General features: G+C 35.7%; 1 protein-coding gene across 8 annotated transcripts in view; it reads left to right on the top strand.

The window, feature by feature from the left end:
* The window catches only part of DGKH (diacylglycerol kinase eta), a 182818-nt gene extending 156765 nt beyond the window's left edge, over positions 1-26053 (top strand). For 7 of the 8 annotated variants that reach the window (XM_070480850.1, XM_070480851.1, XM_070480847.1 and 4 more), the window contains 6 exons: positions 1951-2056; positions 3369-3461; positions 6185-6304; positions 6648-6756; positions 8300-8430; positions 13248-26053. In XM_070480850.1, coding sequence (XP_070336951.1) covers positions 1951-2056; positions 3369-3461; positions 6185-6304; positions 6648-6756; positions 8300-8430; positions 13248-13337 — 649 coding nt within the window. In that variant the 3' untranslated portion in view covers positions 13338-26053. The remainder of the gene's footprint in view (positions 1-1950; positions 2057-3368; positions 3462-6184; positions 6305-6647; positions 6757-8299; positions 8431-13247) is intronic. The other variant, XM_070480848.1, reaches the window with a different exon arrangement.
* Positions 26054-26741: the final 688 nt, after the last annotated feature.

The raw sequence follows: 26741 nt of genomic DNA, 5'->3' as shown, positions 1-26741 counted from the left end.
AAAAGGAAGTAAAAGTTGGCCAGACTTGCATTTGGTCAACTTAGTTTGGTTCCCCATCTGTTTTTTAAAATTTTTCAAAAGATGAAAATCAGTCTCACTCATCAGTTTTCAGAATTTATTCATTCAATATTTACCAAATAATTTTGAGCTTTTTCTATGTGCCAACCACCATATTAGGCACTGGGGATGCCAAGATGACTGCATTGTAGTCGTTCTTCTGAATTTGCTGGCAAAGTAGTAGGAGGGAGAAGTGTGGTTGAAGTGCTGTCACAGGTCACACAGTGGGCTCTGTGGACACACAGAGGAGGCACAGAGGGAGGGCAGCCTGGAGGAAGTGGCCTCTCAGCCAAGTCTTTAGGGAAAGTAAAAGGAGAAGCAGTCTAAGCATGGGAACCAGCCTGGGCAAAGGCCCAGAGGAGTGTATGTGTATAGTACTTTCAGGAAATCTCAGGGAATTAGGGTGACTGAAACATTGGCATGGTGTATTTGAGAGTGTGAGAATGTGGATGGAGAGGTCGGGAGGGGCCAGTTCTTTATCAGGGTGTTTCTAGAAGCAGTCTGGAGCATTGTCTGGAGGACAGCAGAATGAGGGCAAGGTAAACACTGTTGGAGTGGTCCTGATAGGAAACAGTGGATTGAGGCAGTAGAGATGGAAAGGGGAAGAGAGATTTAAGATAGGATCTAAAATTGATTTATGGGTATGAATTAGGAGACAGGATGACCCTATGGTTTCTAGTGAATGGCTAGACGAATTTTGGTGCCTTTGACGGAGCCGTAAGATTCAAGGAGAGGAACAGGTTTTGAGAGAGAAAATGATGGATTCCATGTTGGATTAAAGAATTTCAATTATGTTAGAAATATCTAGGAGGAGGTTCAGTTGGCAGTTGGAAATGTTGATCTGAAGTTGATTTATCTCTTTCTTTTTCTTTGAAAATTAGAATAACATTTATCCATCTCTGTTCTGTTGGTAAATAACCCCTTCTTCATAATTTCTCAAGGTTATTGGTAAGAATGCTGAGATGACATTTGCAAGTTCCTGTGTCCCTTAGATATCAACTATATGATCCTTAAGAGTTAAACTCCTTTCCTTTACTCTTGATTAAACTGCATAGGGCTTCTGCCTGTTCTCTTGTTCTACCCTTTCCAGATTGAAGATCGTTCTCTTTGAAGATACCAGAAGCAAAAAGGGTTTGAATCATCTTGCCTTCTTGCTTGTCTGTAAACCTTACATCATTTTCTAGCAATTGGTAGAAATCTTTCTCCTTTCTTTTCTTTGGCCTTACTGCCCTCCAGGATTTTGTTTTTCCAGAACCATTCTTGAAGATTTAGATTCCAGAGGACTGTGGCACAGCAGACTTTGGAGTTGGATAGACATAAATTCAAATCCTGTTTCTATCATTTACTAGCTTTGTGTACGTACTAAATCTCTCTGAGCCTCAATGTATTCACCTATAAAGTGGAGAAAATTAATCACGGCTGCCTTTTAAGATTGTGAATATTAAATTAGATAATGTATATAAGGCATTTAGCCTATAGATGATAAGTATGATAACACTCTTGCGCTAATCTGTTGTGTTTGTTCCTGGTTGAAATTTCAATGAATTAAAGATAAGTTTCTACTCTTTACATTTGGGACCTCTCTCACTTTCCAATGATACCGCAGAATGAAGTGTTACTGTATTTTTTCTTCCAAATAGCAACTGAATATGTTTCTCTCTGATTCAAAGCCTAACTTTTTATATAAGGATTTTTGCTTTACTGGTGTTTGTTGCAATGGGGTTTGAATTTTGTAAATCTACCTGGTGCCATTCATAATTGAGCAGTGATTTAAGAAAAAATTTTCCCGTAGTGACTTTTATTTTACTTGTTTTATTCTACCACTTCTACACTTCAGAAAAATCAACAATACTCAGAAAGTTTTTCGTTCATTTCTTTCCTTTTCACTTTCAGGATTTGTGATGCAGCCACGATCCACTGTCTTTTGGAGCAAGAACTGGCCCACGCTGTGAATGCATGCTCCCACGCACTGAATAAGGCCAACCCACGGTTCCCAGAGGTGAGGAGCGAATGGTAAATTCTCATTCCCCAGATTTTTTGGTGTTACACATATGTTTTGTTACTATAAAATGTGCCGCACCCTTTGAAAGAACATTATATAGTCTGTATGAGTCTCTGCCAGAAGCTTATGGTAAATTTGTGGCCAAATTTTTCTTTGTTTTTCTTTTCCTGCCATTTCCCCATTCCTGCTCTTAAATTCTCTTCATTTTTTTCTTTTTTCTTTTTTTGAAGATTGGCATTTGAGCTAACATCTAGTACCAATCTTTTTTTTTTTTTTCCTTCTTCTTCCCAAAGCCCCCTAGTACATAGTTATATATGCTAGTTGTGGGTCCTTCTAGTTGTGGCATGTGGGATGCCGCCTCAGCATGGCTTGATGAGCAGTGCTAGGTCAGTGCCCAGGATCCAAACTGGTGAAACAGGGGGCTGCTGAAGCAGACCTCACGAACTTAACCACTCCGCCACAGGGCTGGCCCTGCTTCATTTTTTTCTATTTCACTTTCAATCGCTTGTCACCTTGCCATCTTCCTTCTGCTGCTTCTCCTTTTAACTACAACCATTCCTCCTTATTTCTTCTTTTACTTTCTCCCCTGCACCTTGATATAGGTATTGTGTGTTTTATAAAAGATGTTCATTCATTTTTGAAGTTGTGCACTAAAATTATTCTTACTTCATTTTGTTTCACTAAATTGGTAAATTTAGTAAATTTTTTAATGTAGAAGTTAAATTTTTATAACTTCTGTACATTTTTTGATGTAGAAGTTAGTAATAGAATGGATAAAATATAACTCTCTTGAAATGTGATACATGGTACAAGGCTTATAGACAAAACTGATGGCTTGTTTTATTCTTTTAATTATTCAATTGAAGTTAACTAAATAAATATACAAATAAATGCTAGTGCTCAAGATTGAAGTCTGAAAAACAATCTGGTTGGAACTTCTGAGAGTGAACGTCAGTGGATTGAACTAATTATGATCAGATAGCACCCCTTTAGGACATAATTTTCTTTGACCGAACTTTTTTATGGGAATATGTAAATGTTGTTGCCAGCATATGTGTTTGTATGTAGGAGATGTGGTCCTGCGGGTATTCCTATAGCCAGTGCATTCTTTTGGTTCTGTGATAGAAGAGGTAATCATGCTAACAAATGTGAGTGTGAAATTTTGCAATTATAATAGAATTTTGGTAGATTTTAAAAGTGTTTGTGACGTGAATTTAAATTAGAAGAATAAAATTTGAAGTATTTGCTGATGACTGAATCCCAATTTAATACAGAACTACTTGTCTTGATGATCTTGTTTTTTTTCTAGAGTCTTACGAGAGACACTGCCACTGAAATAGCCATCAATGTGAAGGCACTGTATAATGAAACAGAATCTTTACTAGTTGGCAGGGTTCCTTTGGTAAGGAAAAGAAATGCTTGCTAACTTAAGAATGATGATAAATGTATGGGCCTTACCTTCATTCGGGAGCATGCATTCATCAGATTCTAGGGCATCACGCTTCTGGCCTCCATCCTTACAGCTTCCTTTTTACCTAGCTTTTGCCTTCAAGAAAATATATGGCTGAACCTGGGAGTTAAGATTCAGGCTAACAGGAGTAGAGATCCCCCTCACATATGCCATCGTGTTTCTGTGCAGTCCTGCCCGCCCCAGTCAGCTTTGAGAGACTTGAGCTTTTTAAAGTGTGGTAGACATTACTCATTAGCTCGTTATTACAGCAAAGTGGAGGAAATCATAGGTTTTGTTCCCAGAATTAACATTTGAGATATGATTGGTATGGTTCTCTAGATTTGCTTAAAAGACAACACTTTTTAGACTCAGTGTTTCAAGAACTAGCCGTATCATTAGATTAACTCAGATCGGTGCTGGAAATCAAGATTTGGCCAAGTCTGAATCTGACCACAGTCCGTGGACCTCAAGCATAACTCCTAGAAGTCCACAGATGTCCTATTTGATTTTCCCAGAGTCTTTTGCTTGTCAGCCTTGCTTTATTCCCTCACCATTTGCAAATGTTGTAGTTTATTGGGTCTTTTCGCCACCTAGTGTTCAACTGTAGGTTATTCACACATGCTGTTGTAACTGCATAGAAAGCCTAACGCGTTAGCTATTTTTTATTTCCTTGTGACAGTTCTGATTAATTGATAGGTGGTGATCTTAAAAACTTTCTCTTGACTGTACTTCTATCTCTTGCTTTGGAAAATGTACACCTAAATGAAAGTAATAGTAAGAGTGACAGTACCTGGCACAGCTGGAAAATGGAGGTGTGTCACATAGCCAACTAACTCATAAGTGACTGTGGTTGGAATTTCTGTTTGGTTGGGGTCCGGCAGAGTACCACCCTTGGAGCATGCTTCACTCTGAGAAGAGACGCTTAAAGGCTGAATGAAGTCCATTGCTCTCACTCCCCTCCAGAGGAAACTGAAATACAGCTTCCTTGGGGCAAGAGGTGGTTTGCTATGGCCATGAAGAAAAGCTTAGGAAGAAACACTGGTTATCTCTTTTGATAAAACGCATGGGAACATCTTCTTGGCTATTCTTGGCACTTCTGTTATTAACCAGAATCTTCTAGGTGCCCTTCTAATATAAATTAGTCCTTTAGGAAATCTAGTGAGCTGTGACTTTGGTCCCAGTTTTTGGCTGAAGGGCATGTATTTTTTGTATTTTTTGAAATATATTTAAGATAATTTCTGATTGACAAGAACTAGAAGTATAACTTATTCTGTATTTTAGCTCTCTATACTGTAAGTACCCATTAATATTTGTCAATTATATTATGTTAATATAGAAGGACCCCCTCCACTTTTAATCCTTCTGTCATTGTCACATATGGACGTTTGGTTTAAAATGCACACCAGTGAATTTTTTCAAAATCTTTGACAATATTGATATCAAAATAAAGAGTTGATCACAGTTGAGAGTGAGTAAGGTTTGCTTTTTATTTTTCTTGTAGAATGAATATGCAAAAACCATCTTATCAATTTTATAAGACATATTTTCTTAGACTAAGAGGAAAGTGGTAAATTTTATATGACAGGGTAGAGAATCTCCATATTTTTATTAACTACAAGAAATAGTAGATACCTTGAATAACAGAGGGAAAAAAATAATGCCTGTAATAGATAATAGCAATATTCTCTCTGAACTTTCAGTTTAAAATTGTATGAACCCAAATGTTGGTATTTTACAGTTTTAGACTAATTTACAAAAGTATTGATTACCTGGACGAGACCTTAAAATAATCTAGTTACATTTTACTATTTATTGAAGAGGAAACTAAGACTCCTGAAATCAATTAAGCTCCCTGAGTTGCTTAGTTATCGATAAGGCAAGGACTGGAATTCAGTCACCTCCCTTCCAGTTCTGTGCATAACAGTATTTATTTCACTTTTATTCATTTATTAAATTTGTAAGTGCTTTTTAATAAACTGCCCCAAAGGGGTGGATAATAGGTGACCAGTTAAATTCTCTTTAAAGTTCCCAAACCCTCTGATTACAAGCCGTTTAGCTTTTTGCTTTGCCCTGATTTTACAGCAGCTTATCATCACAAATTTTTCTGAGGTTTGTGGGTGTCTTTTCCTTAAACTTTTAATTTTAATCCTAAATTATTTTAATTCTCCAAGAGATTTTTGTGCCAAGTGGTTCTTATTATATGACATGGTTTTGGCCAATTTTTAAAATATTATTATTTGTTCACATAGTGACCTATGTAAATCAGAAGGATTTTTGCGACAAATAAGCAGACTAATGAGATTACTCACTAGTGCAAGCAGACAGAATGAGTGGGTGGATGTATGGATAGGAAGGAAGGGGGGGAAGCAAGAGGGAGGGAAGAAAGGATTTACATAGAAAAAACACCAAAAGCAATACTTTTTTCTGTGAAATTACTAAAGTCTTAGATCATCTTTGGGAAGTAAGGATAAATCTATCCAGATGTTTTTATAAATGAACTCAGTGTAAAATAATTTGTTACTTTTTCTATATTCCTTTGTATTAAAAACAACAACAACCTCTAGCTTAGCCTGATAAGGGAGAAAGATGTTCACTGTCAAAATAAAATAATTTATTCTGTTTGCGTTTGGTCGCTGAGCCTTGTTTTGTTTTGTTTTTAATCTGCTGGTAAATAGCATTTGGAATCTCCACATGAAGAGCGGGTATCCAATGCCTTACATTCTGTGGAGGTGGAGTTACAGAAGTTAACAGAGATTCCCTGGCTTTATTACATCTTACACCCAAATGAGGACGAGGTATGTAAAATTTGGCCTCTTGCTTTATAAATGTGAACCTTATGACGATGGAATTTGAACTCATCTTTTGAAGCAAAGATATTCAGGGGAAAATGAATTTTGAACACCACTTTCAAAAGTACTGGTCTTGAACAAGCGAGAAAGGCTTTTATGTGAACAGAGATATCTTATGGGAATCAGTACATTTTCAGTAGAATGTAACATCGTGAACTTTTTTTGAAGAAGTTCTCACTTCGACAATGTTTTGTTTTTATAACCTATTCCTGTGTTATCTCTAATATCAGAGTGGATTTTTCTTCTCTTAACATCCTGAGAAAATTCTTTTCTTGCTCGACTCGAACAGGAGCCTCCTATGGATTGCACCAAGAGAAACAACAGAAGTACAGTATTTCGTATAGTGCCAAAATTTAAAAAGGAAAAGGCTCAGAAGCAGAAGACAAGTTCACAGCCTGGTAGGTGATCCACACTGGAAGGGAAAGTATAACATTGTAGAAAAAATAACTTATGAAAGTGATATCACTGAGGTGATGAAAACGTTCTGGAACTAGATAGTGGTCATCGTTGCACAACATTGTGAAAGTACTGAATTGTACTTTGAATTGTACCCTATAAACATTGTACCTGTAGACATTGAATTGTACCCTATAAAATGATCAAAACGGTGAATTTTATTTTATGTTCACTTTATCATAATAGAAACAACCATATCATATATCTTACTAAAATCAGTCCACATATCCCCAGGAACCTGTAGTTCTGAAGCGCACGGGCAAATGGGGTGGTTGCTGATTTCCTTCAACTTTGTTTGGAGGACGTCAGTGTGTCTGTTTGGATGGTTCGTTATCTTGCTCAACAGCAATTCGAGGCATTGACATGTAACTTTTTTATTCAAAGTTCAAAATCTAGATCATTTTGATAAATGGAACATAGAAACTTTCCTTTACTCCTTTAACTTGCTAAATATATTTTCCACCTAGAGTTCTATCTTCTCTTCCTGCTGTTTTAAGGACTTACTATACCGTTTCAGCCCCTCAGTAATGACAGTCTGCTGTGACACTTGTGTTCTCAAGCAAAGGTTAAACTCTCTCTGACATTGTCTTCGTGGTTCCCTTTCCACCTTTCCCTGAGGTTAAATTTAATGCTGTACTTTGTGTTAAAGCACCCTCAAGTTCTGTGTGTATGATGGTATGTGCCTTTCACAGTCAGATCACTTTGTAATTCTTCTGAGTTAGCTATCTCACTTTAAAAAGTGATAGATAATCTTATTTTTGACAATCTTAGAACAGCTATTGAAGGGCATTTTAAAACCAAATATGGAAAATAAGTAGACTTTTATTAACCTGATCAGTGCTGAATAAAATGTATAAAAGAATGCTTATGCACACTGAAAAATAGCCATCCAGCTAATCTTAGAGAGCAGTGTGGACAGTTTTTAGATGACGTTAAGTTGATTTAACAGAACATTTATTGCTGTAATTATCAATAATTATCATTATCAATAGTAATAGAATCAATAAAGGCGACACTTGAAGTCAAGACCTGAAGCAGAAGTTTGTATAAAATTGAGTACCCCACGTCAGATTTTAAATTTGAATTAGCATTTGTCACTAATTAAACTATAACTAGTTTCATATATGGTCTTAAGGAAATCATTAGACCTTATTTAGTCCTTGTGCTACTGATCCTAATCATGAGAAATACCTTTTGTATACATATTGTGTAGTTCGGGTGGCTTTAAGGAAGAAATTGCGCTAAAGCTAAAGGCACAGTTGCCCAGCGGGGAATGTCTGTGTAGTCAGATCCTTGTGTTGGTTGATAGTCTGTAACCTGCATGGGAAAAAAATGGAATTGCAGTTTTGTTGAAACAACGCCTTTCACCTTTCCCTTTGCTAGCACTGCTGCTCTCCTCTGTTTTGCATCTTCTTTGGCCAACCTTTGCTTTGTGATGCATTGAGCATGTAGAAATTAAGGGGGTTTTGCTCTTAACTTTGGTAGTTCAGAAATGGGGCACAGAGGAAGTTGCTGCTTGGCTGGATCTGCTCAATTTGGGAGAGTACAAAGAAATCTTCATCCGTCATGACATCAGAGGGGCTGAACTTTTGCATCTGGAAAGGCGAGATCTTAAGGTATTTCCTTTGTGCTACTCTTCTGCTCTTGAAATTTTTCTTGCAAAACAGAATCCTTTCTCCTGTGCCTCTTCTGTTGTGTGTGTATAGCTTGGCTTATGTTATGCAGATGTGCAGTATTCTAACATGCGTTGTCCTGTGGTCTGAGTTCCTTATATGCTTTTTAAACAAGAATGTCAGCCGTATTTTCCGGTCAGAATTATTCTCTATTATGGCTAGAGCTTAGCATGAACTTTGTAATTTTCCTCTGCATCCATTGGTATGGCTGTTCCTGTGCTAATATTTCCAAATGGATCATGTTTCCATCAGCTTGTCTATTGGATCAGCATAAAAGGTGATAATTGTTACTGAAAATGACTAAAAAGATCTAATAAAAGGTTAACAACTAAAAATTAGTTCAAAATACCAATAACAAAGCCTTTCTAACAAATGGAACTAATTGCGCGACTTATGGCGGTGGCTACTTAGAGTCCTACAATTTTGTTGCGTTTCTAAATTGACTTTCAGAGGTCACACAAACTACACCAATAATTTCAAATTTCCTTTCCATGACTTATTGCTAGAATTGTATTATTCTCAAAAGGAAATTTATTATTTTCTTTAGTAAATGAAGTAAAAATTATGCCTTGCTTTTGCTAGAAAAGCAGCTCAGAGCCTATTCGTCATTTATGACAGAGAAGGAAAATCATTAATTCACGGTCTGCAGCAATTCCCTTTTAATGAAGAGTAGAATGGCCAGAGTAGCCAATTCTGTCCCAGGCTTAGGAGTAGGATTTTTGTCATGTTATATTTTCTTACCACATGCTGCCATTTTAAAATTCCAAGATTGATTGACAAGCAAGTGACAAAGGCTTCAACGTTTGTTGAGGTGATCCCTTTCCTGCAGACCAAGTTCTCAAATGCATAGAATTATGATATAGCAAATTCCTAACGAATTCATGAACTGTTGTGCCTTTATCTACAAATATGTTAGCAGAGATCTTTGAACAGATAATGGGTAATATAAAGTATAGGTTTTTATGAAACATAGTCATACAGTTTTGGCATATCAAAAGTGGACACCACTTACACCTAAACATTTTTAGCCATAACAATAATAATAAAATAATAGATTAATTAATTAGTTGAGCATCCCAAATCTGCAACATAACAAAATATACAGGATTCGAGTTCATAAAATAAGGGTTGACTTCAAAACTTGAATGCACAAAAAAAGATAAATGTAGGAGATTGTTATAGCCAACATATTTGTGTAGCTTCTGATATCGTTGGCAGGTAGCAATATTTATTGAATAGCTACTGATTAATATATTATGCCAGCTTCTCTGGGTGATATCTGCACTCTAGAAGCTTGTATTTCATTACTATGAATAAGCATATATTCAAGGAAAAGACTATATGTGTGTATGTAAATATATATGTATATATATATATGTGTATATACAAACATACATGAACAGACAAATACACACACACACACACAATGAGTGAAGCAAATATTTGCAGAACGAAGAAAATAAGCTCATACTATATTAAGTGAAAGTTAGAGTGATATTACCTGGCTGGAAAAAAGAGTAAGAGTAAAAAGGAGATGGTTAAGAATTAGTTTAATAAACTTTCTCTTTAGCTTTTCATGGGACTTTTTTGTTATGTTTTGTTTTTATTTTTAATACAAATTACATTCTTTCCCTTAAAACTTTTCTTTTAGAAATCTGTATTGACATGGTCCTTTTTAACTCTTTTGGTTTTAAAACAGGGTGTGGGGGAATGGGAAAGGGAAATAATTTTACAGAAAGAGCCTTCTGTAGGACAAAATCATGAAGCAAGAGAAGAAGTCTGCTTGTTCTCTGTGGTTGTAGCTGTCAGAGGGAGCAGAGCCTCAGAATAAAGTCTCGAAATGTTGGTGAAGCATTACCTACTCCGTAGGTAATCTCATCAATCCCCATTGCTTCCAATACTGTCTATGAATATATCGGTGGTTCACAAGATTGTATTTCCTGCCCTGACCTCATTTGTGAACTTTAGGGTTTATCACCACCTCTCCTTGATACTTGGCTATCCCACAGGGATGTCAATCTTAACATGTCCAAAACCAAACTTTGATCTCGGGTCCCACTCCCAGTCCGCCCCTTCTCCAGTGCTCTGCATCTTAGTAAGTCAGCCTCTCTCCCTCCAGGTGCTGAGCCAGAGAAACTCAAGGTCATACTTAGCACCTCCCTCTTCCTTATCTTTTTACCCCAAACTCATTAAGCCCACCACAAAGTCAAGTTGATTCTAATCTCCGTCCATTTCTTTCTCCTTTCCACAATCCCGCTCCGTGCTGTTGTCGCCTGTTTCCTGTGTAAGGTCAGTGGCTTCCTAACTGGCCCTTCCACTGCTCCTCTTGCTGCCTCCCCTCCATCACCCGCATTGCAACCAGAGTGATATTTTAACATCAGCTATATCACTTTTCTGCTTAACACCTTTCAGTGTCTTCCCATTTCAATTAGAATAAAGACTCACATCTTCGTGAGGCCTACAAAGTTCTGCCTATTTATTCAACTGCAGTGGAATCACTGGCCCCTCGCTGGGCTATACCCTATCCACCCTGGCCTTATGTCATTTGCTTAAAAATGCTAAAGTCTTTCTCACCTTAGGGGTGTACCCTTCTATGGTTTGCTTCTCCCCCTCCCCAACACCTGGCTGACTCCTGCTCAGTCTTGGCTCAGGTGTAACTTCCTTTTCGCTAAAACAACTAGAGAGAGCAGTGTGACAGTCTAAAGCTGGGAAAGGGAAAATGTGCAGTAATGTGCTCTCATAGACAAATAAACTGATTGCATTCTTTTCCTTCTTGGAAGACAGTAGGAGAAAGTGAGGGATGCCAAAGAAAGTGGTAAACACAGAGTGTTTTTTGTTTATTTTTCATTTTTTCAATTTGGAAAGTTGTGTGGCCACAGGGATAACTGAATATCTACAAAGCATCCTTCTGCAAAACTAGGCCTATTCCTCCAAAGAAAGAAAAAACCAATGATAAAGAATATGATTAAGACATATTTAAGAAAGAGATAACAAATGTCATGGCATCACTTTATCACAGCCTAACTCTTAGAAGATGTAAAAGTATTGAACTCAAACTAAAGAAAATATAGCTAAGAAGTTAGTGTAATTCCATGGAAAACATTCATCTCATTACACCAAAATACTAATTCTAAGTAGAGTCTGCCTCTCTCAAAGGAGTTTTTATTCTTGAGAATATAATGTGCATATGGTCTAAAATAAAAAATTTAATATTAAATATATTTCTTGACCAGATAACCATGTTATCACAAAATAAAAAGAATATTTAAATATTCCACTCAAATCAAAGAATCTAAATGCAGCAGTACATGTATTTACATTTCAAACGTAGGTGGCAGGCACTGGTGACTTCCTGGAGGATGTGGCCTTGTTAAGTTTGCTATTTTAGCACACACTCAGGAAATACATAGTCGCCTTAAGAGTGATTGTGGATGGTCTGGTATCATATGAGAAAATATTTTTCTGGCTCAGTTAAATATTATGAAAATGTTTCTCTGAAATTATCTCAAGTTTGAAGATAGCACTGGCTATGTTTCAAAGAGTAGTTTCCAGAAGGATTCAAGATCATCAGTAGCCTTGCTGCTATAAAATTCAAAGAGTTCATAAAGTATATGGGAGAGAGAGAGCATGGATTTGTGTATGTGTGTGTAGACAAAAGAGTCTAATCTATCTCATTTAAAAGTTTAGAAATAAATAATGCTCTTAATTTACAAAACAGGGTAGATATTTTGAATCTTTATCTTCTCAAGTAAATAATCTTGTGGTACCTTATAATCCTGTTTTCTGTGCTACTTTGGAAGTCATCTTTTAAGTAATTTTCACATATTTCAAACTCTGTTTTGTAAAGAAGTGATTTAACTTCACATATAAGCAAACCGATTATGTTTATCACACTTGAAGCCCTGGTGTTTGGGCTTAACCCTTTCTCCTAGTTTTTCAGATAGTGAATATCTGGCTTTCTTGGATGTGTTTCATTCATTCCTGCAAAGAGTATTTATTTGCCAGGTACTTGCTATGGGCTGCACCCTCTGAAGTCACCATCCATATCTGAAAGTTAAATATTGAATTCTTGGTTCTTTATAGGAAGATAGTTCTTAAGAAACAAGAAGAGTTCTGAGGGAAAGGAACCAAAAGTGTTTTGAGGAAAAGCATCAACCCACAGATACTTAAGTTTCAGTAATTTTTACACTTATACGTTACAAAGTATAAAGAACATTTAAATATTCCACTCAAATCAAAGACTCTAAATGCAACTGTAAATACAGTTACGTTCTAAATTTAGGCAGTGGGCACAGATATCTTCCGTTAAGATTAAGCCTTACTTTTAAATTTAACATTTTAGCAAGGAAATGTATAGTTGCCTTAGGACTAATTGTGGATGCCCTGGTGTCACACATCACTTTTCTCAGAGATCCCAAAAGGACCTGTGTTTAAAAAAAAGGAAGAAAAAGAAAAAGAAGAAATTCATTTTGACTCTTGAAGAACTGCCATTGTATGTAATTTATGAGACTGTTACATTTAAGAATTTGTGTAGCATGTGATGTTTCACTGGTTGGTAATTTTTCAATGTCAGGTTATTTTTATTTTATAATCTTATTTTTCTAGCTTTCACTTCCTGAATCATTGAATATAAACTAAAATAAATGAACTGATTGTTAATTATGTTATTTGCTAGTTAAATATTTAATTCTCTTGGCAATAAATTTCTTTGTCTTCTTTCTTTTTGCTTTCTCTCTTTCTACCTTTTATTCTTTTTTTAGGACCTGGGGATACCGAAAGTGGGTCATGTGAAGCGAATTCTCCAGGGAATTAAAGAGCTCGGAAGAAGCACTCCCCAGGCTGAGGTGTAATCATACTGGTGCTATTCCTTGCAAGGGAAGTAATCGCTACTTAATACAAAGTTCTTGAAGCAATTGGCTAGTCTTTTAGTTTTCTCCCTAGCTGAGTAAGCACCACTGAAGCACCTCTATGGCTCGATATTTTGCTTTGGGTGAAAATTTTGATTTCAGATCATAGAAAATATTTTGTGCCAAAAAAATACATTCCATGAAGCCATTTTCTTATTGTGCAGATAATATGACATGTTCAAATATGCTTATATTAGTAAGAAGGAAGGGGGAATCTGAGACAATTGCATGGTCTAAAAGGTGGAATTGCAAGATGTTTACTTTCCTTAAATTTGTCAGATGGAATGTTCTTACCATGCAACTGCATAACAATATGTGGCTCACACTTCTTAGGTTTTGTTACTGGAAGCATTGGCTTCTTCCTTAAATTATTGGTTAGGAGACTAGGATGTAAATTAAGTTATATTTTGAATGTTATATTGGTATCACCTCAGATTCCTAGCACTCAGTGGTCAAAGAATATGGTTCAAACCCCTCAAATACTATGAATGAATGCAAATCTTAATGCACGATGTTTCTGCCTGAATTGTCTTTCTTTCTCTTGCATGTCACATCTAATATTGTAACACTTAGCTTTAGTGTCAATTTTAATGGAGTTTAATTTATTACTACCTAAGTACCTTTTTGTTGGCTAAAGGCACTTTTCTATTCTTTGATGTGGAATTTTGCATAAATATTCTGTATCTTAGAATTTGTGAACATGTGTCTGTGCCATAATCAACAAATGATATACATCTTATGCAAGCCAATTTTATGTCAGCCTATCATAAACAGTAGGTGTGCACATTAAGAAAATTCTCTGGATATTTTCATAAAATTACATGTTCTTTTGCCTAACAAAACTTATTCTAGCTTTCCAAACCAAAATTCCCACATTTTGTTCCTATTTTTCACTTCAATTTAATAATTATTTAATACTTTGTTTGCATTTGTAATATAGTAGACTGTTGACATCCAGGAATTTCCCCCGGATCTTAGCTGGGAACTGTGTACTGACTGGGCCACCCATGAGCTAAAGTGACTCCTGACATGAACTTCCCAACAAAAGAGATTTAAAATTTTTCTTAAGGGCTTTACATTATTATTATTATCTCACTTATTTATATCCTATCGGGTAGATACTATTTTTCTTTTTCTAAACCGCTGTACTTCAGCATAGCTCATTAGGAGTCAACATTACAATGATCAAATCTTTGAAAGCCAAAGGCATACATATCAAAAAGTCACAAAAATATCCTTAAATAAGCTTTCTTTAGACATTATATACCAAAAATATTAGCTATAATGTTGAAAAATCTTCTCTATAAGAGACATAAACAGGGTACTGACCTAGTGGTGACAATTTTCATAAAGTAGCCTTCTAGGTAGGTGCTCAATAGATATACACACACACCTATATACATATACGCATATGTGTATATACACAAATACACATTTATATGTATATTCACACTTATGTACATGTAGTCTTGAAATATACTCTCATTGATATTTTCTAAACAATTATTTGCCGAATGCTTAAAGAGAAATATTGATGGGAAAGCATTTAAAATGAACTCTTGTCAGACATATGATTATATCAAAAGAGTTCAAATATTTGACACTTTATTCTCATTTATAACTTGGTTATTTAACTACTAGTATCATCACAAAACTTAGATATCTTAAAAATAAATGAACCTGATGGGTTCCTGACCAAGGGTTTACCTAAGTTGTGAATAAATGGAGATTTTCCAAAGGGAATCATATCAAGTAGCTTAAAAGAGTACAGAGCTACTCACTTCATTTTAATGTTACCCACACCTATGAAATCAAAAGTCTTCATTTCCAGTTCCTTTTGTAGTCCCCACCCTGCAGGGCGTCCTGCTCTTCTGGGCACTTCTCTGTGAAATCAGAATATGAGGTGCCAGATTCTCGGAGCTCTTCTCAGATCACAGCCCCCGTCCAGCTCCACCAACAAAGGAAAGGGTGGGGCAAGGAGGCGAGGAGCTCTAGAGAAGAATGAATTAATGTAAAAATCTTTATTGGTTTTTACTCTCCCAAAATACCCCTTTGGCAATAGAAAAGATTCTCAAGCTATTATGTGTTTAGAATTTAAGACTAAGATGTAAATGATTGAATTTTTTTTTGTTTGATGTTGATCTTTCACTCTCAGGTAACATCTTTTTGTATGCTGTAAAACCTCACTTAATGGAATCCTTAGCTAGAATTTTCCTGCAAGTGGCTTTTGGATGAGGCAAATCCTTTAAAATGGCAATTTTGATATCTTTTTTTTGTTAAATGAGAGCAGTTTTTCCTGTACACTTTGTCTAGCATGGCTGTGTGGGACCCAAATGACTTCACTTACCAGGTTTGCCAGGACAGAGCCCTCAGAGTCTCCTTAGGGCCCTGTCAGCATCACAGAGGAGCCAGCTTCTTATAGCAGATGGGGTTACAGAAAAGGGAAGAGCTTCTGCATGGATCTGATCACAGCTCTGGGGAGTGCCCGTGGGGACTGTGTGCCTTGCTTCACACAAGCTGAGCTGAGAAGCTCAAGCCTGCTCCTCATAGCCAGGTCTCACCTTTCCTCCCCACTAGGCTCTCCCTCTCCTTGGTAATTCGGGAGGGGAATCACAGCCAACATCCACTTCCTTTCACTCTCATTTTCCTGAGGAAGAACTTGCTTTTCAAGAAGGAAAGGAACACAGTCAGGCCTAAGTAAAATTTCAGAGTACTCAATTTTTCTCTTCGGTGTCTTTCCACCTCCCTTTCTGAGTTCCGTTTCCGCTTCCTGGCTTCCTGTTTTCCCACATGCCCAATACAGTGGTGGTTGCTCACATTCTCACTGCTGTGTGCTACCCTTTCCTCAACTTTCCCACTACAAAATTACTCCTTTCATCTCCCCACCTTAGCACCCGTTGTGGGTCATCTAGTGAAGTGTTAGGAATAAAACAATTTAAAGAAACTAATTTCACAGATTTGCATTTTATAAAAGGAAATGTGCTAATCTAAATGAATTTATGGATTAGATAATTTGGAGGCCATGATATATGTTGATATCATATATATATATTCCTCTGGCTGAGAAGAGGTGACCCGTGAATGTCTAGATCTGTGCTGTCCAATATTGTAGCCACTAGCCACATGGGGCTATTTAAATATAAATTAAATTAGAAATTTAATTTCTCAATTATTAGCCACATTTCAAGTGCTCAGTAACCACAGTGGACAGTACAGATATTGAACATTTCCATCATTGCAAAAGTTCTACTGGATAGCACTGGTCTAGATCATTGTTGTGGTCCATGGACCAGCAGCATCTGTATCACCTGGGAGTTTATAGAAATGCAGATCTCCTCAAGACCTACTGAATCAAAATTTTCCTTTTAACAGGATTCAAGTTATTAGCACTGGCCTAGATTTGTTTTATCCCTCCTAGATATTAGGAATCTGAGGTCTTCAAAAGGTCCTCAGAATAGCTCACTGCCCAATCCATTGTTTCCTATCCATTCTCCAGCTAATCCCAGAAATGAGCTGAAACTCATTTATCACTCCAACTGAGCTTCCTTCTCAATCATTATTCCTATTTCTGGTTCCAGATGAGCCCTACCTTCCCGGTTGTTATGTTTTAGTAGCTAAGGTGGAATACAGGAGATTGGCTGACCAGCACAGCTGGCCTTTCTCCAACCCTTCATCCCACGTCTACGTCACAAATATCTCCATTTGCTCAGTTTGCTGCTCATGTGGCATTCTCATTTGTTCACAACTTAAGTCACAAGGAACATTTCAGAAGAGTATGTACTGAGGTAAGACCGGGTCAGTCTCCTACCACTTGTACATTTTCACTTTCTCTTACATCTTATCAGTAGATTATCCTGTTGACATAGTTCATGCTTGAGAACACACGGCAGTGCACACGCATTACATGAATCATTAGGCATGCAAAAAAGAAAAAAGAACTGAAATGATTACAAGTAAAGTGAATGTGTCGTCAAAGCCCTGAAAGAGGGCACGTTTTGCTAGACTAAATGTTTTTCTTATTACGCTAACTTATCTTGATTTTCAGATAGTTAATAATTCATTAAAATAGTGCCTGAAAAATAATACATCATATTCCTGATCCTCAAAATAAAAATTACTTAATTCTGTAATAAGATCTTTCCCAATGACTTATTGTCAATAATCCTTCACTTAATAATTTTTGTATATTGATATAATTTACCAAAACATGACTGCCTAGAGATTCTTTAGCTGATTTTCATGAATAAAGTGGGCACCGCCTTAATCTTCAAGGAAGTTGTTTTTAACAGGAATTGAGGAAGGAAATATTCATGCAAAGCTGTGACTTAGAAAATTATAGTGGAAGCCTCTATATATCGTTTTTAACATAAATTATCTATTATCTCTGACTGGGCTGACAACATAATGGACTTTCACTTATACAGATATGAATTCTTTACAGATATAGCTTTTCATTAAGCTATAAAAACATTGCATCTCTCAACCCTGACATCTAGGATCTCTCCTGCTGCCTCCCCCCAAAATGGACTTATCTTGCATTTCTCAGATGCAAGTTGAATAAAACAGTGGGTTTAGAGATTGATGATACAAGTGGCAGTTTCAAAGCACCGAATTCTTTAAATCAGCTGAAAAGCGTGAGAAGTGAAGATTTCTCAAATACTATTGGTCAATGGAATAGCCTCCCCAAACGGTTCCCACTGGGCTTGGCTGCCACGCCTCTCTCTCTCCTCTCACTGCCCTACGCCAAGTGCCACGGGGCCTGGGACTTGTTCGTCTCTGCCATGACATCTCCACAGTGACTTTTGTATAACGGTCTCTGTGTCAGAGAAATAATGTTGCCTTTGCAATAGGATGCCTTCCTAAAGAAACAACCAGAACTTTACAAAGGCAATGACTATTGGTTTTTATAACATGCAAAGCATTAATTTTTTAATCTTCGTTACTATTTTCTCTTTATTATTTTCTCCAAGTTTTGTTTAGGGATATTTCTGTTAGAAGAAAAAGCTATAAAGGTGTATCACTATGGAGAACAGAGAGATAAAAGACAGCTGGACTGTACCTATTTGTATACTTCCTTCTGTTATTTTCAGGAAAAGAAGTTTAACAGAGTAACTGAGACTGCGTTAAACTCAGTAACGATGTTTCAGAAAAACCCATGTTACTAATATAGGTGAGCAGATTAATTCCTTGTATGTAACTAAGATATTCTATTTACATATATTTATATCCTCTGAATTTTTTTATGCACTTCCAAGTTTTAGTTGGAAAAATAGAAACCAAGCCACTATTTAAAAGTTAGAAAACGCCACATAAAATACTTCATTTTAGCTACAAGTTATTCATTGTATAGGAATTTATAAATAGTCTGAGTATTTCATAGGAACTGCATTTCAAGAATAAATTAACCAAACCTCAGAGAACTTAGGGTTACTTTTAAAATACATTAAAATAAGTTTCGTACTCAATCGATACTACCATTGAAGTTGGATAATGCAGTTAGATATACAAGCTAAAAAGGAAAAAGAATATATTTTGTGGTTCTTACTGTTTGATTGCACTACGTTTACCACAGCTTAGCCATATCTATTTCTGTAGTCTAAGTATTAAGCTGATATGTAGCTAAAGATTTCTTACAGTTCTGGTAACTGGTAACTAGTGCTGTGAAAGGTTTTCGTATTGTAACATTCCCAGTTTTGTGAGCTATATATTGTATATTGAAGATGACTAATAAATTGGAGTAATATATTTATCTAGAGCTGGGAAAATGTGATAATTATTTTCAAATCTTCAAGTAAGTTGTATCGAATTTTTTTCTTCCTCGTAAGTGAGATAAAAGTCTCACCTTTATGTTAAAATGTCTATTTATACAACAAGTTTCTCCTTTTACTGGGTTTATTAATTTTCATATTAAAATTTTTCTTATCTTTTTATACCAAAATAATTATCATGCTGGTTGTTCAAACTGCCAAGGTGTATTTTTGTTTGCAGGACTTTTGGCAGCCAGGATATTTAATAACAAACCAGTCTTGTGTATTTTGTGGCTTTGGGGGCAAGAATTTTACCTTTAAATTTCTATGTGAGGCAGGGCTGATAACAGCAAAATCAGTAATAGACAGTATTACTTACAATCATCAGTAGAAGCTTTTCACAAGTTGTATAAATCAGTGCATTTATTTATTATGTTGTGAAATTTAATCTTTATACAAAATGCATCTTCTAGCTCTTTCCTTCGTTACTGCTGTTGCTTAGAGTGTAATAGCTCTGTTAATGATTTACTTACATACTTGAAGCACTCATTTCTGTCAAACAGATGCCCAGTTTTTTCCCTTGTAAAAAATTGTATTCTTTACCATCATAGAAACTGAAAAGGAGTAGGGACTTTGTTAAAAAATAATTTTAATGTTTAAAATAAATATGGAAAAAGGCATAAAGCCAAAATGAAATCATCAACATTAAGAATTTAATGTAGCCAAAGGATTCGTTGTGCTCTATTTTGCCAATATATATTTTATCTTCAAGTCAGAACTTCTTTTCCATGGTAAATTTTCAATTTTTGTTGTAAAAGAGATCTCAGTGGTTATGCTGCTAATATGACGTTCAAACGAACTTTAAGAATCGTGAACCCCCAAAATACGACATCCCTCCAGGGGCGGGCTCTGGGATCCCAGCGTGTGTGTATTGTGAACACCTTTGCATTTGACTCTGGGCTTCTTGACTCATGGTAACCATGATGGATGATGGTTTGTCTGTTTGTTTCTGTCAGTTAAATCAATGGGATTTTCATTGAGTTTTGAATTATTTCTGCTTAAAAATATTCGCTATTAAACTGTTTAAAAAACTGAAAATTTACAACATAATGGGACAACATACCACACAGAATAAAATCACATGTTTTTGAGGAGGGAAAAAAACCACTCTGACGTAACATGAGGCTGTATTGTATACCAAAGAAATCACTTTAACAAGCCTCAAATTGACTGTTTTATTGTTTTGTAGTATAAGCAGTAGATGAATTGTGAACTATTTAAAAACTATAGTAGGAATTAAGAATTAGTTTACTGTAATTTTACAGACATAGAGTTTTTTGTTTTTTGTTTTTTGTTTTAGAGGTTTTTTTTTTTTTTTTTTTCCTTTTTCTCCCCAAAGCCCCCCGGTACATAGCTGTACACTCTTTGTTGTGGGTCCTTCTAGTTGTGGCATGTGGGACGCCGCCCCAGCGTGGTTTGATGAGCAGTGCCATGTCCGCGCCCAGGATCCAAACCAACGAAACACTGGGCCGCCTGCAGCGGAGCGCACGAACTTAACCACTCGGCCACGGGGCCAGCCCCCAGACATAGAGTTTTATATTGATTTTACTGTCACAACAGCAATTATTGAAGGCAGGAAAAAATATGCATGAGAAACATTGTATGGAAATTAAAGGGAAAAGGAGCTTGAGTTGGTAATTTAGAAATGAATACTTTGCACATAGGTATCTTTCACCTTCTATTATAGAAATGCAAAACATGTGTGAGATGTATGATAGGCACAATACCAAAAAAATTAAAAAATGTCACACTGGTGAGGTCTGAAACTGTATCTGTATCTTATCCAAAAATCTGGTCATTTTAGGAAGCCCATTCTACTGTTGAAATTTAGAAATCAGTTAAGCAGGTAGTTGGATGACCTAACTGTTTGTGTTTATTACATGAGGCAAGTGTCTGTGCTTTCTCAACTGAGTGGTTTGTATAGTGAGAGCTCATCAGAAGGGCTTAGCTAGTTCCTATAGACGAACTATGGTAAATGTAGATAAGACCACACCATGCAGACTAAAGAGATTTTCATGAACTTACTAAGCCTTGAACTTTGTTAGCAATTTTCCTTTATTTGAAACAACAAAAATTTATTAAAATTTACAATACTACAAATAGCTGAATTCTATGATTCTGGAGATGGAATATGGTTTAGGTTTATTGGGTTCCATAACTAACTTTGGCGCTAGCTCACTCTGTCCTTTCTACGAGCTATATCTTTTGGTGCCTCAGTTTTCCCAATTAGAAATGGCACACATTATCATCAATTATAAGTACTTGGTAATTTTTCTTTTACAAAGAACCTATGTAAGTGTGAATTATACCTAAATTTCCCACTTCTTTCCCATGGTCATTTTTAGATATAAAGAAAGGCTTTGCTTTATAGGGAAAAATTGAAAGTCCAAATTAATGTCCCTTGAAGTTCATTTTAAAAATGAGAGTGAAGTTACATTAGTACTATCTGTACTAGAGTAGGTTATGGGTATTTTCATCTTTGTACTACAGGTTCATATTATTCATTTTAAGATAGACTAAAAACTCACTTCTAAAATCTTCAGAATTTTAGAGTAATTTTATTTTTCTAAACTTATCCCAGTCAACATTATATAGCACTGAATTTTTTTTAAAATTAAGACCTTCACATCTTTGCTTAGATTAAAAATGTCTCCTTAAATCAGTGGTTAAAAAAATAGAATATGAGACTCTCTTACCTTGTTTTACCCTGTGACATCAATTACTCTCTACACTAAGTGAATTCTGAATGGTTTCTTTGCTCTTCGATCCAAAGCATGGATTACTGACTACATTCCCTGGCTGTGGAATGGTACTCCCTTCATGCAAAGTACCTTCAAACTTCCTGTAAAGAAAGTCAACTAGAGATTGTCTTAATTATTGCCATAATGGAAATCTGGGTACAATTAAGGGAAATAAATTAGAATAACCTAGTTAAAATCATTAAATATAGATGGGAATAAAGGAATATTGACTTTATTTTTACCTGACATTTAGATTCAGTCAGTAGCTGATCTTTGACTTAAAGATTTCTTTGCTAAATCTGGTATTTATTATAGCATAATACGATAACTTGGAGCTTCTGTTGCCTCCCCTTCCCCTAAAAATGTTGGAATTATAAAAGGATGTAAGCTGCGTAAGACAAGGGGAAAGACTGAATTAGAATTCACTTGCATGATATTTTGTCTTACTGACACAACTTAGTTTTCATGATGGCACATGTCTAAATGATGATTCCAGAATGGTTTGATGCAGTGACTGGAAGAAATCATTTTTCTGGGAATTTGCTTCCCACCATGACCTGATATACATACAGATGACCTTAGCCTAATTAAAATTAATTATAATTTTAATTAGAACCTGCCTGTTTACAGATTTCAATTGTGCAGCAATTTTTTAATATACATAACGGTCAGGATAGAAGAATTGCAAATTTGAGCAGTTCTTTCTTTTCCTCCCCTCCTTTTACTTGAAAAGCTTTCAGAAAGCTTTTGAGAGATGACGCAGGTTTCATAGCAACATTCTGTGATTATGTTCTTCTCCCAAGAAATTCATAAACTAAAATATGGAACAAAACAAATTCTTAATCCTAATCTTGTTTTGGATTGTGTAAGCAAAAGCATTCTATATATCATAGTCTTTTTTGTATGTATGCAGTTGCATATGTATTTCATTTTTTGTCCATCTCAAAAATTGGCATTTTAGGTTTTATTTCTAGTTAGTTGCAGTAAAGCAATTAATTCCATTGCCTTAATTCAGGCCTTTATCAGTAGAGACCTTCACTATTTTTCTCCCCTGTGCTTTCGCCATAGTTTTTCAGCAACTAGTTTTCCTACCTTCATTCTCTCCCACCTCTAGTCCGTCTTCCACATCACTGACAGAGTGGTCTTTCTAAAGCACAAATTTACTTTGTCATGCCTTCGCTAAAAATTCTTCAATAGGCTCTCCTTCTTTATAGCATAGCAACCTAACTCCTTAGGATGATGGATGAGGATCTCTATGACCTTGCCTCCTCCTGCCTTTTTTAGCATCTTCACTCACCATTTCCTCTAGAGACCTTTTGTAATCCAGAAATTTGGAACTACTAACAATTCAGTACCTTGGCATAATCACATGGTGTAGTTCAACTCATTCAAGACCCAGTTCAAATTTAACTTTCTGTGAAGCTCTACCTGACTTCCCCAGGCACACTTAAGTATTTCATCCCTGCTCCATAGTATTTTGAAATTTCTTCTGTTAAAATAACATCATAATTTAATATGTATATGTGTGTATATCTATATCTATTACTCTCTCCCCCCACTGAATTTCTCTGTCTTTGTAGTCTTAATGTTTAGTTAGCACATAATAGGACTTTAATAAATGTTTTTGAATGAATGAAGGTAATATAAAACCAAAATTTCTCTATATTTTTATACTTTGACAAATAAAAGCTTAGACTTCACTGAGAGTCCACATGAGGAGTGTGTGTATTCATGAGCAGGTGAGCATGCATGAGCTCTGGGCAAACCAACAGAAGATCAACAACAGAGAAGAGCAGCTGCTTTGTGAAGGATGATCATCTGTTAGCTGCTTATGAGAAATATTTGCCAAACCTGAATTCTTGTGTCTAAAAGGAGGCTTACAGAATTTTCACGTAACTACCAAATTTTTATTTGTAATTCACAAATATGCCCTAAAGATTATCCTTCTCTTTTGCAGACCTTCAGTGTATACCATCCACATAAACACATACACTGATTACTTACACAAAATAATGACTTGAGAAAGAATAAAACACAATAGTGAAGGTGAAAGTTTCTTAAAAGTAATATTCAGCCAGAGATATAGACTGAATTTGTGTGATTTCAGGTCATTTGTAGTTAATGATGATTGCATGTTTTATGATGTAAATGTAGGAAGGCTTGTTTGCTACTGTTATCACTCCTTCCAGAACATAAAGATTAAAAACAGAATCTATTTTTCTTTTGTGATTCTATAAAACCTTTCTACCATGTCCCCAAATTATGATAAAGATGATCACAAAATGCTCTTTAAAACTTAATAATTTCTAAAATTAAATAGTGGTAAAAAATGCATGTAGTTAAATACACTCTCCCTTCACTCAATTGATGGATATTTTTCTACCTGCTCTATCCTTGGCATTTGATGAGATGCTGGGGATGCAAATAAAGTATAACTCTTATCTGTTATAGTTCAATTTGTTTTGCTAATTATTTTCCTACAGTCTGTTTACAAAATTGGGAGGACATTTTTTAAACCAGGTGTTTCTCAGGTTATTTCACAGAAGTGGTCTCCTTCCACCCAAAAAACTAACCAAATTCTCTATCATAAAGAATTAATCTCATTTTTATGTCCACGATTTTTTGTATTTTCAGATCAGCCACAAATAATCTTTGACTATCACTTGTCAAGTACATCTTTCATCAATCCTGTAGAACCCCATTTCCACAACCGTAGGTGCTATGTGTGATCCAAGCGACTAATAGATTTGAAGAATGTGAGTTAAATTTCAAGTCTATTTTACGAATGCATATCCTCATTAATAACACATACACCAAAATATATGAGGTGTGCATTGTAAACCCACAGTAGAGGGGACGAGTTGTAAAGTCATGCTTTCCAGTATACTTCAAAGGCTCCATTTGCAGTTATGGGTTGATGTTTCCACCTCAGTTATTTTTAATGGGGAGTAGGGAGTAATATTTAACTGGTAGCATTCTTATCTAAGCATATAATAAATATACTGCTAGTATTTATGTGCCACACTGCAGTGATATAGAGATGAAACAAAACAAACATATTTGAGGTATGAAAAATTAACTCTCTGAATATTTATTGATGGTTAGGGAACAGGGTTCCTTTATGAGAAGGAAAAAACTGTCTTTATCTTTATTGTCTGTAAGTATGGAAAAAACCTTACTTGTATGTATATTCACATTTTGGTAGGCATATTTGGAAGTCAACGTTTCCCATCAGTATAAATACCGACCATTTCTATGTTCTCTAGCAAAAGGAAATTCTTAGTTCGATACAACTTTACTCTTGTTCGACGTTGTAAAAGGTCCACAAAGGAAGGAGGCTCAGAAGGCTGGACATGTTACCCTTATATTTAGCACATTGATTTTATCTTTCAATAAAGAGAATCAGTAATTATTTGCCTCCTGTTTATCATCATGTTAAAAACATAAGAGTATAGTTACTTTTGTCTCTTACATTGCAAAAGATAGTTTTAATTTAGGTTTTGCCATATTATTTATAGTTAAGAATTTACTACATTTTGGTAGTCTTTTAGAACTTATATCTGAAAGATGCAGATCATGTCTGTCTATTTATTACACAGTGGGCTCTGTTTGCTGCAGAAAAGAGTGAAACTTTTAACTGCTTAGCACACTTGCCAGTGAGATATACCTGACAGAGCAGAGGTTATAACTTTGGCTCTAATTACTTTTAATAATGGTAAGAAAACGTGAGTTTTGTTTGTTTACATGCTGTTTACAATGGCATAATTTTTTAAATGTATACAAGAATTGAGATATTTATTGCATACTATTTTAAAGATGTTTTATGTGTTTTCACCTTTGGAATATATTGTTACAGTTCCTTATACAGATAATTTGGGTGGCTTTGTTAATGTAGCTAGTAATTTTTATGACTACTAAGTGACCAGTTTTCCGTGCCTTTTATTGTGGGGTGCATGATTATGTATTTATTGTACGGAAGTCACTGATGCGTGTATTTTTGTACTTTGCTGAGAGTAATGGTTGATCTTAATGTACATGATGATGAGAGATGCCTTTCCCAAAGGGCACTGCTTTGAGATTGTCCCTCTGAAATAAAGAGAATGCATTTGGAGTATGTGTGAAGTCTATATTCTTTCTGGTGGGAAATCTTACTTTTTGTGTTATTTTATTTTGAGATAATTGTAGATTCATGTACAGTTGTTTGAAATAATAGAGAGAGAGATCCTGTGTACCCTTTACCCATTTCCCTCCAATGATAACATCCTGCAAACCTATAGTACAGTATCACAGCCAGGATGCTGACATCGACACAGTCCAGATGCTGAACAGTTCTCTCACCATAAGGATCCCTCATGTTGCCCTTTTGTAGCCATACTTACTTCTCTCCCACCTCTACCCCCTGCTTAACCTGGGACAACGACTAATCTATCTCCACTACTATAATTTTGTCATTTTAAGAATGTTATATTAATGGAATCTTGTAGTATGTGACATTTTTTTTTTCACTCAGCCTAATTTCCTAGAGATTCATCCAAATTGTTGTATGTATCAAGAGTTAGTTTCTTTTTACTGTTGAGTAATATTCCATCTGATGGGGGAATTCTTGATGGTAAAACATAATTTGGTTTATTCTTATAGTAATGAGTCCTTAAAGTCCACCAATAAACACTTGTTAATAACTAAATGCATGACAGGTGTTGTCTCCAGTGGCAAGATCTATAAATAGACGTTTGAGATTACTGTCTAGTGAGGAATAAAGATGATCATAATACAGAGCCTTATGTGCAGTGATAAAGACA

This window comes from Equus asinus, chromosome 11, assembly GCF_041296235.1.
Source record: "Equus asinus isolate D_3611 breed Donkey chromosome 11, EquAss-T2T_v2, whole genome shotgun sequence".
NCBI classification, from domain to species: Eukaryota; Metazoa; Chordata; class Mammalia; order Perissodactyla; family Equidae; genus Equus; species Equus asinus.
This window is presented reverse-complemented; position numbering and strand designations above follow the sequence as displayed.